This window comes from Pseudopodoces humilis, chromosome 7 (assembly GCF_049639895.1).
Source record: "Pseudopodoces humilis isolate 2021_Gansu_Grassland_sample_001 chromosome 7, ASM4963989v1, whole genome shotgun sequence".
NCBI lineage: Eukaryota > Metazoa > Chordata > Aves > Passeriformes > Paridae > Pseudopodoces > Pseudopodoces humilis.
Window position 1 is genome coordinate 41312332 of NC_142206.1, and position 18577 is coordinate 41330908.

At 43.8% G+C, this 18577-nt stretch overlaps 2 protein-coding genes across 2 annotated transcripts; one reads left to right on the forward strand and one right to left on the reverse strand.

Annotated features, from left to right (window-relative positions):
* Positions 1 to 2523: 2523 nt before the first annotated feature.
* On the reverse strand, positions 2524 to 13488 carry TMED8 (transmembrane p24 trafficking protein family member 8). The gene is made up of 6 exons (XM_014249919.2): positions 13191 to 13488; positions 12095 to 12173; positions 10416 to 10545; positions 9369 to 9507; positions 8808 to 9107; positions 2524 to 7691 (listed from the first exon to the last, which is right to left on the reverse strand). Exons 1-6 carry the CDS (start codon positions 13405 to 13407, stop codon positions 7474 to 7476), a joined length of 1083 nt encoding a protein of 360 aa, XP_014105394.2. The 5' UTR covers positions 13408 to 13488; the 3' UTR covers positions 2524 to 7473.
* Positions 13489 to 13604: 116 nt separating this feature from the next.
* Positions 13605 to 18507, forward strand: SAMD15 (sterile alpha motif domain containing 15). Its single transcript, XM_088058067.1, has 3 exons — positions 13605 to 13763; positions 13875 to 13973; positions 16279 to 18507. Exons 1-3 carry the CDS (start codon positions 13605 to 13607, stop codon positions 16543 to 16545), a joined length of 525 nt encoding a protein of 174 aa, XP_087914193.1. The 3' UTR covers positions 16546 to 18507.
* Positions 18508 to 18577: the final 70 nt, after the last annotated feature.

The following is an 18577-nucleotide window of genomic DNA, read 5'->3' on the forward strand; positions in this document are numbered from 1 at the left end:
GCCTGACCTTAGCGAGTACCACCCCTACCCAAATGGGCAGAGAAATAAGAAATCTCTTGTATTAATGACACCTATGGTTCTTATTTCAGACATGCTCTTTGTTCCTAAGGCACCTTGTGATAAATTCTCTGTAGAGTGGCTTTAATAGGGGTAGTGAGACAAGAAGGAAGAGTATAGGCAGTGGGGATGAAAGTGAACTCATTTAGGGATTCATTCTCTACCCTAATTCCCCAAAAGAACAACAAAATCTTTCAGCAGCTAGACCTATAATAAGGTTAACCTCAAATTCACCTCACCAGGTCCAGCACTGCAACAACTGACTCACTGCTGGCTATAGATGGAGGTTACATGCACACACAGGTACAAGGAGACAAGCTGACAGCCACCAAGAAAGGCATGTGGCTGCCTTCTAGACTCAGTGCATAGTAACTTGACTTTCTTAGCACCTGAAGTCAGGTAACTAAGTTCTTCCTCTTAGCACATTTTCATCTTACCTGTTTGTGCATATTAAATGGATCCCAAGCATTAATTTGCTAGAAGCCTGTGTCTGACACCAGTACCCTTTCCTGAGAACATGTATTACAGGCCTCCAAAGAGTCTGAGTAAATGTAAGCAGTACCAGTAGAGGTCCTTGATTTGAGCAATTTTAACTCTCTGTTCTCAATAATTTTAAACTCCTGCTGCTACATTACACCTAAAGCAAAAAAGAGAAAACAATGGAGAGCTTATTACCTTCTCTGACATAAAAAATTTCGAACAGATTAGTACCATTATTATAACTAAACACACAAGGTAATTTTTATACAAGTCCTTTGCTAAAGGATATATCTCTGACTGAACAGGTAAATTTTATTTAGATCTAAATTATATTCAAAACAAAATGGAAAACAATTTGTGCTTTCACAGAAGCAAAGCCAAAATGCAAAAGAAGCTTCTTCCTTGATTTAGCTTTTTGAATTTCTAGAGACAGAGGGAAAGGAAAGATATATTAAAAACCTATTTGAAATATTCCTTCCACAGAAACAAAGATTAAATTTTCCTTTCCTGAGGATTAATTTCCCTCTCTGAAGTGCAACTGCATTTAAACTTTATTTTTCTTTCTTGACCCAAGGTCTAATTCCAAACATGTCTATTTAAATAAGAAAGAAGGGTTTCCATAACAGCCTAAGCCAGCTAGCAGGATTGAATACAAATCCAGGAAATATACCAAACTGAAAAAATTACACATGTGAAATAAGATTATTTCTTTGAAACAACTAGGGGTTTGATATTGAATAGGAATGGCTGCTGTTAATCACTAGCCACACAGCCAAGCTATTTGATTTATCACAAAATTATTAAAAACTGCATATCCTTCCAAAAAGAAGTTGTCACTTTGATAATAAATGCTATTTGAATACCTGAGAAACAACATATTTGTATCATAGGGAAATACAAGAAAATGAAAAAAAAAGAGGAATTATCCTGCACAACTGTGAAGCTTTCCTGATGATTAAATATTCCTTAAACTATCTTGTGTTCATAAAAGATACCAGATACTTCTGGGGAACTTAAGCAGTGAAACAACACACACCAAATGCTTTCAGTTCCACTGCAGCAGGCCTGTGGGCAGGCTGCATTTGCAGGCTGGGCACATACTCATTGGGATGATATTCCACATTCAGTGCTGCTTTTGGGCTTAAGTCAATGAGACCAGGTAGATGGGCACAGTTCCAAAAGAGTGACCCAAGCCTTATTAAAGATTGGTCCACACTTCAGAAAGCAGGGAACTGAACAATAGGTTTGCTACCTACAGTGCAATTTATCTTACCAAAACCCATTAACTAATGGATTGAAAACTGGCACATACTATCTATGTGTCAGCAAGTGATCAAAACTGGTTGTGAGGCAGGCCTTATTAATTTTTTAAAACATGACAAAACGTATTTCAAATCTTATTATGAGCAACAGACAGAAGAGGGTAGTAGCTGCAAGCTAGCAACAGGGAGGCTACAGTATAGTTTTAAATGGAGATAACCCACTAGCCTGCAACAAGCTGTGCAGCTGAAGATCAATTCTGGAACATCTCATGTACATACAAGTCAGAGTTCCCTTCAACATAAAGAAATCTTAATTAGAAAGCAGAGTAGGTGCCAAACAGGTGCTAAATATGTTAACCAGCAGACACACATAGGGTTCTGCAGATCTCACAGCCAAGGACCAACAGCAATCATTGAGTGGGGCAATGCTGACACTGTGGTCAGACTGAAGGGTCTATTCCATCTTCTTCTGCTTAGTGCCTAGGGGACAGTGTGCTCTCCCCTCCCACTTCTGCTCAAGCAATAGCCAGCCACCAGTGGTGGTCAGGAGGACTGACTCTGAGAAGACAGATAAGATCACAATAGTTAAGGGCCGTAAGTCTTGCTCAAAAGCTTAGGACCAGTTCCACACAAGAAAACCCAAAATACTGCCTGTGTGCAAATATGACTGTAAGTCAATCATCTTACTCTAAACAGTGGACAGCCCAGGGCCTGTTACTGTATCTTTCATGGCAGCAGGCTGTACCCCAGGATCCCCACTTGACTAGTGATGCCTCTTAGGGTTAACTTCTTGAGGCTGAGAGATTCCTTGCTAGTGAATTCTCACTAAATGCTAAATAGCACACAAAACCTTGAAATCTTAGCTAAGTGAGATACAGGATTGACTGTGCACATAATCCTTTAGATGTAAACTGCTAGCCAAGTCTGGGACTAAGTCTGGATCCAGACACACCTAAATTCCTCTCAAGGAGTTTAAGAAATAAGGAGGTCCTTTCTGAGCCTCCTGACTCAGCACAGGGTCTCCCTGACAGTTTTGTCTGACCCTGCCCTCTATGCAGTAAACAATTATGTATACCTTGCCATCATATCTTGTTAAATTATTGTCACATTTACTCATAAAATCATAGAATGTTTTGGATTGGAAAAGGACCTTGAATATAATCTAGTTGCAACTGCTTTCCCATAGGCAGGCACACCTTCAACTAGACCAGGCTGCTGTACCTGCAGAGCTGTGTGGGAGACAGGTTACACGTGCTGGGGTGCTGTGCCTGTGGGGCTGTGTGTGCTGGAGATGGGTTACACCTGGTTCACAGCACTGACCTGGAGTGCAGGATAGCTGGTGAGGAGGGAGAGGGGATGGGTTTGGAAGCCATGAGAACAGCCTTTAGAGCATATGAGGAGAACTAGGCATCCTACAGTTACTGCTGCATGTAGTGCTTCATGAGGCACAGGGGTACTGTAATCCATAAGTACTGGAGGAGTCAAACATTGTAGCCACATCATGATCATTTCTGATGTTCCTGGCACAGCCCTGCCTTCCAGTCCTTGTCTGTCCAAGTATTTTGTACTGTATCTGTGTGAGCTGACTGACATGACTGATCCTGATATCTGAATGATGCTTCATTAATCTCTTTGTCACATTTTTAATCAGTAATTTTCATTATTCGCAAACTAACACTTTAAAAAGGGTAGGGGAGTAAAATCCCCAAACATATATTTCCTTGTGATTTGCTTTTCTAACTCAACTCTCCTTTAAACCAAAAGCTGTTATGAAAGGATACTGTCAATTGCAGAATGTGATGAGTAACTCAGGTGGCCTGAGCTGCAGAAGTGTCTTCATAATACTCAACTGCTACTGCTGGATTTTGTTGTCAGCTTTTTAAGGACTTGTTTTACTATAGGGGTATGAATAAATGTGCAAAATACAATTAAACTGTTAACTGCGTTTAGAGTGTTTCTAGAGGTTTCAATAATTCCAATTTTATTAGCAATGACAATTTCAATAAACTTTTAATGAAATGTTTATTTATTTTATAAAACAGCACATGAAAAAAATCTCATTTCTAAGAAAAAATTATTTAAACACTTTTCTGAGTCTAAAGGCCTGAAGAGCCAAGAGATTTTTGAGAATTTCTGAATTTCTGTCTGAATTTAAATTATTGAACTTCCTCAAATTTTCCTGCTTTCACATCAGCTGTTACAGTCTGTATCAGACGGATAGAGACCATAATTTGTAAGGATACAGACCTTCTTCCTTCTTTCTCATAAGACCCACTGAAGCTGGAAAAGAAGTATAGTCCCATCTCCTGACAATCTGCGACAGTTAATTCTAGCATTGACCTTATTTTCTCTTATTTTCAGAGACTGCCTTGTGCTGTTAAAGCATTTACTAAATAAACCTGCCATTTCCATGTCGTTGGTATCTTTTACTTCCTACATCATCTGTGGGAAGAAAATTATTAGTCTAATCCTCTACTGTAAGATTTTACCTGATACAGTCTTTTAGGTAATGGAACTAGGTAATTCCATAAATTTGTGACAATTTGGAGTTCACAGATTGACTTAAGCTTGTACCCACTTTTACAAAAACACTTCCTTGACAAGCATTGAGTGATGAACCAAAGTATTTTTTCCTAATTAACAACATAAAATATAAGGTAAGAAACAACCTAGTGAAACCTCTAGGAAAAATGTAATTCCTATTTTATTTCCTTCAACAGTCCTGCAAAATTTCACCATGGAGTTTCAACACCACCAAGTTTTCCCAGAGGCTGAAGAACAGCCTGAAGAGCCCTGGCATTGACCATACATGTATGTGGCTGATCTTACTGCTCTGGGACATGACCAACTTCCGTATTTTATGTGCAACTTTTCTTCTGGCATTGGCCCAGTGTTTTCTGTGTGATCATAAATAGTTTTAGGGTTTTTCTCCAGTGACTTGGTACAAAACGTTCATAGAATCAGAGTACCTTGAGTTAGAAGAGACTCATCATGATCATTGAGTCCAGCTCCTGTCTCAGGACACCCCAACAATCAGAACATGCACCTGAGAGTGTTGTCCAAACACTCCTTGAACTCTGTCAGTCTTGGCGCTGTGACCACTTCCCTGGGGAGCCTGTCCCAGTGCTCAGCCACCATCTGAATGAAAAACTTTTTCCTTATACCCAACCTAAACCTCCTCTGACTCAGCTTCAGGCCATTTCCTTGAGTCCTGTTACTGGTCTCAAGATTGAAGAGATCAGTGCCCGCCCCTCACGAGGAAGCTGTAACTGCAATGAGGTTTCCCCTCAGTCTCCTCTCCTCCAGCCTGAACAGACCAAGTGACCTCAGCCACTTCTCACATGGCTTCCCCTCCACACCCTTCACCACCCTTGTGGCTCTCCTTTGGATGGTCTTTAATGGCTTAATGTCTTTTTTATATTGTGGCTATGAAAACTGCCCCCAGCACTTGAGGTGAGGCTGCCCCAGTGCAGAGCAGCAGAGGACAATCCCTCCCTTCCCCAGCTGGCCATGCTGTGCCTGATACATCCCAGGACAGCGCTGGCCCTCCTGGCTGCCAGGGCGCTGCTGGCTCATGTTCAACTTGTCATCAACCAGGACCCCCAGATCCCTGTCTGCAGTGCTGTTCCTCCAGCCTCTTATTTCCTAGGCTATACACAACACACCAACTATGAAATGTTGTGAAAACTGATGTTTTTTTTATCAGCAAACAAACCACTACTACTTCTCTGTTAGAAGTGAAGTGTGTCACTCCATCAGCAATATCTAGGAACTTGATAGACAAAGGATGAAAAAAAAAAACCACCTTACCTAAATTGTTCAGGCCTGATTCAGGTGCTGTATAAAGGCCACAGGATGTTTCTTCATTTCATCCATGAGAGGTCAAAGGAAGGAATAGCCCTCTCCAAGCTGCTAACTGAAAGAGCATCTTGCTCTGACAGATACCAAGCCCTACTGTTTTGTCTCCCTGTGCTTGACCTGCTTGAATAAGGTAGCTTTGCAGTTCCCCCCCATCCTGGTGAACACACTCTCTCTTTTGAGGAAGGTGGCTGTTTTCTCCCCATCTCAGGGCCCAAAGCAGCAGCAACTCTGCTCCTTGCCCACTCGCCCAGTAAACCACTGTACTCCAAGCAATGCTCTTCCAATTTCCACTCCTCCTGCTCACAGCTTGGGCTGCTCAACTGCTTTCTCTCTTACCATTTTGACCTACTAAGTGCTCTGGAGCAGTGAATCAGTAAGCAGAGATAGTTAAAAGTAAGTTTGAATATAGAGCGAATTGTACAGCATTACAATATACCCTTTATAGGAAATATGCAGCCCTCCTATGAGAGCAAAATCTTTGGCTTTAACTACCCCAAGTAATTCTGTCCATCATTTCCTCTCAATAGAAGGAATGGACCAAGTAGAGGTGCTTTACCTGCACGATTTAAAAATAAAACTCAGAACTTTTCTAGTATCACCATGGAAAGTAATTTTTTGTCTCTGCAAAGAGGTATCAAAATGTAAATACAGCAGTATTCTTAGAAAAGAGAACTATTTCAAGTTAAAAGTATTAAAATAAACAACAATTAACATGTTTTAAAATTCATCTCTGATGGATTAACTTTTCCTTGCTCAACTCAGCCACTACTTAAGCAGAAGCTGATAACTGATATCATCACTAGTCACAAAAACATGCCAAGAAACTTCCTAACAATACCTTTGCAACAGCAATAGCAGCTGACAAACTGCATTTCTCTGGGAGCCTTTTCCTTGCTACATATGGGTGCAATAGCAGTGAACCAACATCCTGCTACTAAGAAACATTTCCTGTGTATTTATTAGTTGTATTCCAACCATTTTGTATTCATTCAGCATGGTGCTAAGTAATGTCTTCTGCTTCACATCTGGATTACAGAAAAAACTTCTGGTAATCGCTGAGGTTTTAATTATCTACATATGCCTATAATCAACAGATACAACATCCAATTCTTAATCTGTGGAAAAGTCTTCCTATGGACTATGAGGTGTGCACCCTGCTCCCACCCCCTGTTCAAGCATGAGCTGTGACTGCTATTTGGGGCCCACCTGTTGTAGCACTGCCAAGTCACTGCAGCACAGGGTGCTGCTGGCCAGCTGCACTCCCACCCACTCATGTGAGTGAAGGAAGCACTGACTGCTGGTGGCTGTAGCGATGGTAGGTGATGGGGTTACCCTGGCTAACTGACAAGCCAGCTGTGCTTCTGGCTCACTGAAGCTAACAGCTGACCTCTAGTGATGCAGATGCAGCAGGAGAGTTGGAAAAGTTATTCACAAAATAGTAACAGATTATTTTCACTTCATTTTGTAACAGCACAACAGATCAGAACCACAACCACCTGAATGTGGCTTCTGGGCAATTGCCAGCTGTGACGTGAAGGCCCAGCCCAATGCCTGCATGGAGCAGACCTCCTGAAGTTTTGGAGAAAGAGCAGCTGCCTAGGAACAACCAGGCAGTCACAACTACCTTTCTCCCCGGGGACGGTGGGGAAGAAGGAAGAAGGGTGTGGGGAGAACCAGTTCAAGTCTGAAGAAGAGCTGGCAGAATTGCGCCATGGTTCTGTCACACAGCAGTGTGTCAGGCAGTACCAGGGCTGGGTGGCAGCCTGCTACACTCACCATCACCTGCCTGCCATCCTTGCCCCTTCCCTCCTCTTCAGCCAGTGTAGTAGACGTGAAAGAACAGAGTCTTATTGCGGAGCAGAGAGTACGAGTTATCAAATTTCAGCAGGTAGATGCCCTCGCCCGGGTACTCATGGCTGCCTGCCTGTACCTCCCGGTGGCTGTTCCTCCGGTACACAGGCATGATCTCTCCATAGCGGTTCCGCAGATAGCTTTTGGAACCCCGTTCCACATCACCTGCAGGGGACAGTCCTGAATGGGAGAGAGGAGACAAGTAAGTAGGCCAGAACCACTACATAACCCAGAACAAGACTAACAGGACCAGAATGTAACACAGACTTGCAGCTACATGGAAAGCTAACTGTGATAGCATTATCCAGAGCATCCCCTCCAACCTTTCTGCAAATAATTCCCACAAAGTCCAGTTTCCCTTATCATAACAAAGGTCATAACAAGAACCAGTTCTCTTGGGAATACTGATGGGATAGCCCTCCAGCCCAGTCTCCTCTCTTTTTTAGCTTACCTTTTAGACACCTCGCTGCTTTTATACATGCAAGAGCAGTCCTACCATACAGACTTGAAGCAAAGAGAGGCAGGAAAGATCTTTGCTGTTACCTCATAGTGTTTATGTCCTTAATTCACTTCTCCAAGAGAATTCCTCATAAAGGAACCTACCCCTATTTACAGGGCCTGCAAAATTCAGACACAAACCCCCCAGCTACACTGGTCACACATACTCTGAAGCCACAAAACAGGCAACATTACTGTGTGTTTCCCAATTAGAGTGACACAGGTAGCAAACATTTCAAATACAGTCAGAAGGAGCTACTGATGTACAGGGGAAAAAAAGAAAAAAACAAAAAACAAGCAAACTTCCCCACCCCCCCAACAAACAACAACAAACAACACCATCACCCCCAAAAATAACCAAAACAAAGAAAAAACCAAACAAACAAAAAACAAAACAACAAATAAACAAATCCCCCCAAAATACAACACCCCAAAACAAAATCTTCTTGCCTCCACTCACCACCAGACATTTCTCAGTCTGAGAGTCTAACAAAAAGAATCGGGTTAAAATTTCAGTCTTTCATCTTTTTATCAGCTAGAAGTTGACTGAGTGAATTCTGATCTTATTTTTCCATGTGTTCAATTTTAAGAATGCTCTTGAAGAGGACAGCCATTAATATATGCTGAAGCAGGAAGGGCCAAATGCTTTCTAATCACTCTAACCAAGAGCCCAAAAGGCTGCAGAGATAGCAAACGGGCTGACTAAACAAAGTAGATGGAAATTATAGCATCTGACAGATACTCTCAACAGCATGGCAATAAGCAACACAAATTAACCTTTATAAGATCTGCACTAACCTTCAATTTCCTCATCCTCCTCTTCATCCTCCTCATCACTGGATTCACTGACCTGAACGGTAATGGCAGTGCTAGTAACTGTGGTCCAGTCAAAATAGACTCCAAACCCAATGTCATAGTCATCTGTAGCAAACTCCCAGCAAATGCATTTCCCATCAGGATGGGTTGGAACACGGACTGTCACCACCTCGCCTCGCTTCACCACCATCCGGCCATTCTTCTCCTTTCCCATCTTGGCTTTGAATTCCTTCATCTTCTCAGTGGTCCACATGGTGGGTGCAGCCAGAGGGGGAGGCTGAGCTGAGACAAGGGAAGAGTCATAGGCTTACATGACTTTTTACTACTGACTGTTGCCTGAAAACAGTGAAGCCATTTCTGGTATGGGACCTGCATTCTGGGGCCTGCTCCCAAAAGCCCCAGATGTGAATTTTTTCCACTCACTAACCAGGAGCCCAAATTTCCAGCAGGAATTAGAAGTATCTCCAGGACAGTCTCTGTTCTTCTAGCAAGGGCAGGCACTTAAAAAGTTACCCAAACAACAGTTCTGCCTTCAGGACTCACCTTTTCTCTGCTCCCCAAGGAGGTCTGCGGTCTCCAGCTCAGCTGAAAGGATATCCACGGCACCAGTGTGATCTGACTGAATCATGACTATATCCCCTACTCCCTGAGGTACATGGTAGCTGGTTAATGGAACAGCTTCCTGCACAAAGGACATAAGAAATATTGTCACAGAGATCATTCCGGTTAAAAAGTCTCTACCTAGATTTGAAACAACTCATTAGTAACACAGGTATCTTTATGAAACCAAGTCAGACCTGCAGAAGCTTCTATTATTAGTGTAGGCTAGCTCTGAGACACCACTCAGCATTGTTTTCCCCACTGCACCAAGTCATGAACTTTGAAGTCAAAGCTGCATTAGTTTCACTGATTTCACTCCCCTTGGCCTCCCCAGGAGTCCTGGGCAGGCACATTTTTGCACTTGCATCAGAGTTAATTGTCACCGCTCAACAAAGCAACAAATTTATAGATTTAGCTGATTATTCTTGGAAAGAATTCCCAACACACAATCTCTCTAGGGAGAGCCTCTCAGCTCTGTGTGCATCTAGACTACAATCAAACTGTCATTGCTGCATCCCAGTTAGAAGTCCATCTGGTTCACTAGGGCCGCTCTTACGCAAAGTCACAGGTCCTGAACTCAGTGTCACTTGCACAGGTTTTCCTGACTCTGTCTGTAAGGCAAATAAACTGGCTGCTCACAAGAAGAAACAAGGGCTTTTCAGTTCCCTCTTCCATAAATCTGCAAGAATGGAATTTCCAGAAGCAACAGGTAGGAGCAGAAGGTAAGAATTACCTTGAAGCCTCAGTGAGCAAGGAAGCAAGGAAGCAAGGACCAGCAGAAGACACAAGAGAGATTTTGGAAATTAGACTGATACTGTTTATCTCCCACTAATGCACAGGAAAAAATGTAACTGAATCTATGTTAATACTACTTTTATCTTAACACAACCCCTGGAGCCTCAATCCCATAGTGACAAGCACAGTAGCAGGTAAGGTGGGAGAACTGTTGCTTCACTTCTTTGTTCTCAGACATAAGAAACATCCATCTACCTTTTTGAGAGACTGGACTTGGTCAGGCAGCTTCTCCTCTAGTTCAGCCACTTTCTGGTACCCCAGCGTGCCAATTTCTTCCTTTGAGTGCTCTGTTGTGCCCGTGCTCAGGTGCGGCCCAGATTGTGACCTTTTGGAGGAAGAGAGGAATTCAGCAACAGCCAGCAGAGGAATCACTGCTCTGGACCTGAAATTCCAACAAACTGAAAGAACAAGCTTCTGTGGTCAGCACCTGCCAACTGGACAAAGAATGCCTGCCCACCCCAGTCCTGCCATCTCTGCGTGATTACCTTCCATGTGAGCCAGGGGGAGCAACTTCAGTGGGATACTCCATATTTACTGTCCTTTAGATAGCAGAGATTCACTGCACTCACCTCACAGCATGCTGGTTCACCAATAGGACGCTAAGGACAGACATCAGTAGCAACTTTTCTGCCCAAGAAAGGACAACTTCTTTTACGCCAGCTACTGCATGGCATCTGCATACTCCCTCAAAGGTCAGCTGGATCAGTGAAAGAATTCAGAACCATTTTGACAGCCATCCTGAGAATGTCATCTATTTAAGTGGCCCATTATGCTTTTTTTACTATACCTTTTCCTACTGCAATCCCAACAGATACAGGGGGCACCCAAGTGTCTCTGCCATATTCAAATATACTCCACAGATAAGCAAGAAGTAAGACATACAATGGGCAACACAATAACTTAAGCAAAGAGGTCTGAGTACTGCACTGTAACAAAATAAAATGGACATGCTAAAATAATAAGAATGGTACATAGCAGGAAAATAATGGGCAAGAAAGGAAATGTCTCTGGTATTTATTCTCTGTTGAGGGTTTTCTTCTAAATTATATTGAAAAAAATTGCTGCATGTTGTCTATAGCTAGATTTATAATCCCAAACAAGCTCATATGCCAGAAGAGTATCCTCTGTAATGCTCTCATTACATATGTGAAACTACTATGAGAAGCAACCTAGTATTAAATAGGAATAGAAATATTTGCACTTTTGAAAACCAAAATCTTCTCACAGCAGTATAAAACCAATGTCAACTGCCTTGCTTTAAAGGATCAGAAACATGAGAATACGGCATTAACGGAAAAAAATGTATTTCTTCAAATGTCTCCTTTCAGAAATGAGAAATATTCTCATTAGCAAGGAAGCATGGAATAATTAAAAATAAAATAAAATAAACAGCTCAATTAAGACTCATTCTGCATCCACAGAGAAGACTTGAACAGGGCAAATGTGGCTTTTATTTTCAAATTGTTATTTCTATGGCATTATAGAACTTATCCAGCTTCTACCAAATCTACTGACAGTAGGCATGCTCAATTATTAAAGTATTCTTCAGATAGGATATAGAAAATTTCCCCCTGAAAATGTACTAGCTCTTATGATGAATTGTAAAACTGCATAGGGTTCCTTTCAAGCTGAATGACTCTGTGATTTGAATAGCTGAACCATGAACTACATTTCACAAGCTTTGAAATAACCTTGAAGCCTGTAAGAACAGGTCCTCCCATACTGATTCTGGTATATACTGTCCCGAAGCAGAAAATTCAATCTCCAGTCCCTTCTTTTTACCTGCACAGAACAAACTGCCATACGGAAGAGGTCACAGGAGTGAAACAGACTGTCACGCATGTGGGCCACAACACACAAAAAGGTTTTCCTACCCGCTCTGCGAAGTACTGGACTCCAAAGAACCAACTAGCTGATCTGCAGGCTCTGTCTTTTGGGATGAGTCTTCATTTTCTAGCAACGAACAGAATACAGGAAGAGAAGGTGAAATGAATGTTGGTGTTTATAATACACTGACAGGAAAAAAAAACCTGCAGGCAGGACTCAGACACTGACAAGGTCACAGAGTGTGGAACAAAGACCTGTGCCAACCAGTTTTTCGTGTTATGAGCTGCATCTAGAACCTTGCGGAACAAAGATTTTTAATGGCCTCAACCCTAGGAAAGGGGGAACAAAAACCTACGCATGTTTTTGGTGTAAAGCCATTCTCAGAAGCAGGGTTCATTCAGGAACTACTAATCCTAGCTTTAGAAGGACAAAACAAGGCCAAATTTCATCATGTAAAGCTGAGCTGACAAAGCCCTGGAAAAAGCAATCATGCAGCAGTTCACAGAGGGCACTGACGAGATGGAAATTCCTAGGTCGGTGCTTAAAGGACCGTCTATAAAGATGGCTCCTGGTCTTCCCCGAGTCTCCCAAGCTCAGGGAAAGCTCTGATCCCACACGACTGCGGTACGCGCTTCACAGCCCTGCTCTCCGACCTCGTTAAGGCAGTGGACAGAGTACGGACAAGTTCCAGCTTTGGCAGGATGCTGATGCCCCTCGGAACCGCTGGCCGTCCCCAGGAGTCAGGGCTGGAAGGAGACAGCTCCAGCCCGGGCGCACGCAGCCCACGGCAGAGTCCAGCTCCCGGCTAGACGGGGCCTCTCTCACCGGGGAGCGCACAAACCTCCATCAAAGCTCTCTCTGCCCGCCGCACCGGGAGGAACTCTTGCTGCAGTTCCAGGCTCCCGAGCGGCAGGTGAGCAGGCGAGCCGCGCAGAGACCACAGCCCGCCCCTCTCGGCCCAGCCCCAGCACAGCCGGCACCGCGGGCGGCACCCGGGCGCTGCTGTCCGCAGCGGGCACCGCACCGCCACCGCACGGAGCTGCCACCCGGAAACACGGCTTCTCCGGCAGAAACGAGCAAACCCACCACGTAAAGGCCAACGCTAAAGACGCGCCGCCGGGCTGCCCCCTGCCCAGTCCGTACCTGCGGGGTCCCGGGGCGCGGTGTCGCCGCCCGGGGGCTCGGGGCGGGAGCCGGCGGAGAGCGCGTCCGACATGGGCACGGCTCGGCGGGCGGCCGGAAACACCCGAGCGGGGCCGGAGCGGGGCGGCCGGAAACACCCGAGCTGGGGGGGACGGAAACTCCCGAGCGAGTACGTGCGAGCCGGGCCGCAGGGAGGTGGTGGCGCCGCGGTGCTCATCCCTCAGCCTCCCCCCTCGACAACGCAGCCAATCAACATTTAGTTCTGCAGAGCGGCGGGGCGCGGACGGCGTTGCAGGCTGACAGCAGGGAGGGAGTGGCGGAAGGGAGAAGGGGGAGCACCACCAGGAACTGCTGGTTGCCAAGGTAACGGGTTCCCCGACAGACGCGTTGCCGTGGTGGCCTGGGGATGTGGGAATGGAGCCGCGCCCGGGTCCCGCGGGGCCTGGAGTGGCTGAAGAGCCGCAGCCTGAGCCCGAGGGCGCGGGGGGCCCGCGGTGCTTCTGCCCCTTCTTGGCCTGGAGCGCCGAGGAAGTGGCTGAGTGGGTGGCGCAGCTCGGCTTCCCCCAGTACGAGGTTCGGGCCTGAACCCGGTGTGTGTGTGTATGTGAGCGTGTGCGAGTGTGAGCGGCAGAGGGGCGGTAGTGGCAGATGGTGATCCGCCTTTCCCTCCGCTTCCCTGCCCAGGAATGCTTCAGGGCCAACGGCATCTCCGGCCGGCGCCTCATCCACGTGAACTGCTCCAGCCTGCCCGCCATGGGCGTCACGGACTTCGGCCACATGCAGGTGCGCCCGGCTGCGGCTCCCGGAGCTCCCTCAGCCCCTCGGCTGGCCCTGCCTGCTGTCCCTGCTGTCTGCCCGGGCAGAGCGCCACTTCAGAGTGAGCCTGAAACTGGACAACCGAATTTATACAGTCATAGTTTTAGAGTACAGGTCTATTCAGGTCTTTAGCTGGCTGCAGATTTAGGGCTTCTTCTCTGGGGCACCATAAGTGCTTAGCCTTTCTTTAAGTGTATGTTGCCCTCCGGCCCCATAAAATTGCTTAGCAAGATGTGAGCACCACACACTCAGAAAAATTTTTAAATCATTTTCCACTTACTGATTTGTAGAACTTTGTAGAAAACCTAGTTAGATTTAACCCGCAGCAATTGAGCCACTGATCTCAAGCAGCAAAAAGGGCCACTCATTTTTATTTCCTTCTTTTACACTTTACTTACAGAAAAGCAAACAGGAACTCTGTCTCTTCCTCACTTTATGATCATGTAATTGGTCTTTTTCCTTTCAACCCTAAATATTTTCTTTAACAAACACTAATAGTTAAGGCTGAATTTCAGGGCTACACTCTGGTCTTCCAAGGCTTCCTAAAAGTTCAGAAAATCAACAAGTTAACTTAAATTTCACTACCCTCTTTCCCTCCCTTAGTGGAAACCACAGAGGGACTGCATTTACAGAGCCAAATCATGTTTTGCATCACAGCTTGAGGTTGCTTTCACCAGAAAACACAGCTAGAAGTTCAAACCCAGAATAAAGAAGAAGCATTGTGCTCCAGTGACTAGAGTATTAACACTATTTTATTCTACAGTACCAAAATGCAATTTCACCACAGTCCTGTCTGGTTGCACAATCTTAATTGTTTGTTTGAAACTTAAGCTACCAAAAACATTAACTAGTGCCACGACTTTGCTCGTTGAGAGAAAGGCATCAATTTAACACTAAATTTTTCAGACAGCAAACCTCCACAAATATTTTTCTACAAGCTGATAGAGACTGCAGTCATTAGTGCTTTCCAAAGTAGAAGAATTTTATAGGCTTTGTAAGCCTCACCCTAGTACTGGAATACCAGGATTAGGTATGGTGTTAGTTCAACTGCTGAATAATACCAGGCCGTGGGTTAGACATACCAACTGTAAGCCATTCTTCCTCTTGTAGGAACTGAAATTCCTTTAGATAAGCGATAGACAGGCAAGCTTGGATGTGAGACTGTCTCAGTAATGTTTTCCAAAGCTTGCAAGTAAATTGGGAACATCTCACAGACCTCAGTGGAACCGAGATACTCTCAAAGGTCATGTCCTATCCTGGCAGTTATTTGTGTTTTAAAGAACTTTATTCTGACAGAATCCAAGTATGCAGAGCTCTGCAGGATGTGGCCCTTTGGGTCTTTCAGGAAGTGTCTACTAGAGCAGGTGAAAAGTTAAAGCCACAATTTCCCAACGAGAAATATAAATTAAAGGCTGATACAGTTACTATAGAAATAAGAGTGATAGCATCAGCTCAGCAAGACGGAAACTGCTTTCAGTTTAGGGGAAATGGCAGTTTGGTAGAGAATTACAGCTAATTATGTGGAAGCTATGCAGTGGGGACAAGTGACATTACTGCTGGTTTTAATCCCACTGTGCTGGTATTTTAAATATCAAAACCACTCAAGATACAAGTCTGGTGTTCTTTTGTTATCACAAAAAATAGGGTACTACTTTTCAGAGTCAAGCTAAAGTTGGGGGGCAAGTTTTGAGCAAATACTATGAGAGATCAGTAAAACCTTGCAAATTGTATTTTCATATTCAATCAAATTAGATAGTTAAATTCTCAGAAGTTACTTCAAAAACAATGGTAAGGCTCTGCTCACTCACAGTTCCAGATCCAGCTGGCTCAGACAACTATACATTTTCTAAATTAACAATATGACTTTTTGCTAATTATTTTTACACCTTTGTGTAGATTGTCATTCACATTATAATTTAACAAACAGCGATGATTTTGCATTAAGCAGAAGAGACTGTAGTTCATTCACCCATAACTTGTTTGTCTTTGAAGTGTAAGGATGAAAGCAGAGCTGTATGTATGCCATTAAGAGACCAAATGTGATGCCATCACTGATAGTAAATCTGGAGAGAAGGCGATATGCACTGCTTTTACATGTCACACGAGGCTTATGGATTCAGATCCCCCTTATGTTGCAACTTCAAGCATGAAACTGTACCAAAATTTGGAATATCACTTTTTCCTGCTGCTCTGATATGGAATGGTTTTAGATGCTGCCCTGTTGTCTTGGTTTGAGAAATGAGAATTTCTGGTGTTTCATCTTGTATTTCAGGAAATTTCACGACACGTGCGAGAGTTGCTGGGGATTGAGGAGCCTCTCTTCAGCAGATCCATTGCCCTCCCGTACAGAGACAGTATGGGTCTCTTCCTAGAGAGAAAGGCACCAACAGGAGAGAAAGCAGATGCCCTCACTTTTTCACAGTTTATCCAAAAAGCAGGACTGGAGCCCTATACTACTGTTCCTTCTTTTCAAGGATCCCAGACCATGGTGGGAGTGGTTACTCTCCCTGCATCACAGGACATGCAGAGACAGAATTAGAGACTCATGCTGCACTTTTGCCTTCATAAGAAGCTCAACAGCCACAGACTGTACCCTTATTACCTTGCAGATTGTTCAAGGATGTACTATTCCACCTTTTCACAATTACAGAAAATTGTGCACTGCACTGCCACTGCAACTCTTAGACATTTTATTACATCAAACCCATTCTCACATTGTCTCTTTTCTGCAATTCTTCATTTGCTTACAGAAACTAAGTGAAGTGGAGGTTGTAGATCACACTCTACCATTGTCTGTCTTTCACTTCTGTGTCACAGTTGATTAAAAAAGACCTAAAAACAATCATTGACATATTTTAGGCACAAGTGATTGATAAGAACTTCCCAGATGCTCAAGTGAATAGATTTCTCCTAGGCTTCAGTATCTACAGACTGGGCTTGCTCTAATACCAGATGTAAAATAAATTGCATATACAATAACTGGTATACAGGTGTGGCAACAGCTGCTGTCAGCAATCATAATTAAGCGAGGGGTCTAAGTGCAACATGCATAACTAATTTTGGCCACACCAAAGAAATTGTTTCCTGTGAAGCAAAACTAGGCAGGCAGTGTTTTATCATGGTAAACACTACTGAAACACGAAAGATGGTGGCAGAAAGTACAAAAGAACAGTAAACTAGAGAATTTAGGGAATAAGAATTGCTTTGTCCCAGGTGGATTTGGACAGAGTATCCAGTTACCTCCTTTTTTTTCTTGAAGGACATATCATATAGTCTGTGGTGGTGAGGGTGGAATGCATTATCACCAGCAAGGAAGTAGAAGTAAGTGCTGATGAAAACCTGGCTCAACAGAAAGAGCACTCCTGACTAAATCACTAGTATGTTGTCAGGATACAATGGCTTTCTCAAGATCCCCCATGGGGAATAAAAAAATACAACAAAAAAAGACTGGACCTGATCCTGTTTAGTTTGTTAAACCAGAGCTGGAGCCACTACAAAATAACTGTAATTTGGTTTTGTAATTCAGTTTTGTATTGAAGCTGCAGTAGAAACCAAATGAAACTGAAGCAGTTCATAGGGCAAGACTATGTATTAAGCAAATTCAGACAAAAAAAAACAAACCAAACAATAGAAAAGCTCAGGCAACCAGGGATAAACAAGTTTGCTGAGCAATGCAGAGAGTGAAACTCATAGAAGAAAATGTGTACATAGGGTAATTGGCTGGAATAATTTAAAGAATCTGAGATTCAACAGTGCTGGTTCTTGCACGGCTTAATCCCATGAAGGGGCTGGGATGAGAACTTGAGAACTCAACAAAGCATTCCTCACGGGCTTCATTATGGTTTATGAAGATTTAGAATCATACTCAGCATTTTCCTTTGGAATTTCTGAGAAACTATTGGAAGCAGCTGTGGAGAATGGAGACTTGTCATCCAGTATCACACTAGGCTCCACTACACCTGAAGTGAGAGATGTCTTGGTGCTGACCAGCCCACATTGCTTTATAGGACAGTCTCCAGAGGGTGCCTGGTACAGTAGAGCACCAGGCATCAGATGGCACCAGACAAGCTCTCTTTTCTAGCAGCTGGCTAAAGAGAGACTTTCTCAGTGGCACAGCTGTCAAATCAAACCAGGGGAAGGTTCTGGGAAGGGAAAACAAGTGGAAACCTTTGCTGGCAACAACAGTTCAAAGCAGCTTGTTAAAAATGTAACAAATAGTGGTTTTCTTCAGTGTCTGACTACAAGACTCTTGGGTCTTTGAGAAACCATCAGATTCAGAGACTTCAGTGTAAAATGTTCCAGGCATCACTCTGTCACATGAAGTAAAACTGAGACTAATGGTTCTAAAAGAATCCTGAAAAAGCAGGAATCTTTTCCCTCAAGCAGTGTTCCCCTGACTTAACATCCTCAATAGTCCAGTTAGTGAACAGTCATAAGATCATCACCCCTAAAATCTGTCCTCTCTAGATATTCCCATAGGAATTTTTCATTTGCATCCACTGCCCTAGTCTTGATCAGTTGCCTCAGACAACCATGATAAATAGGATCTAGGGACAAAATAACTCAGTCCA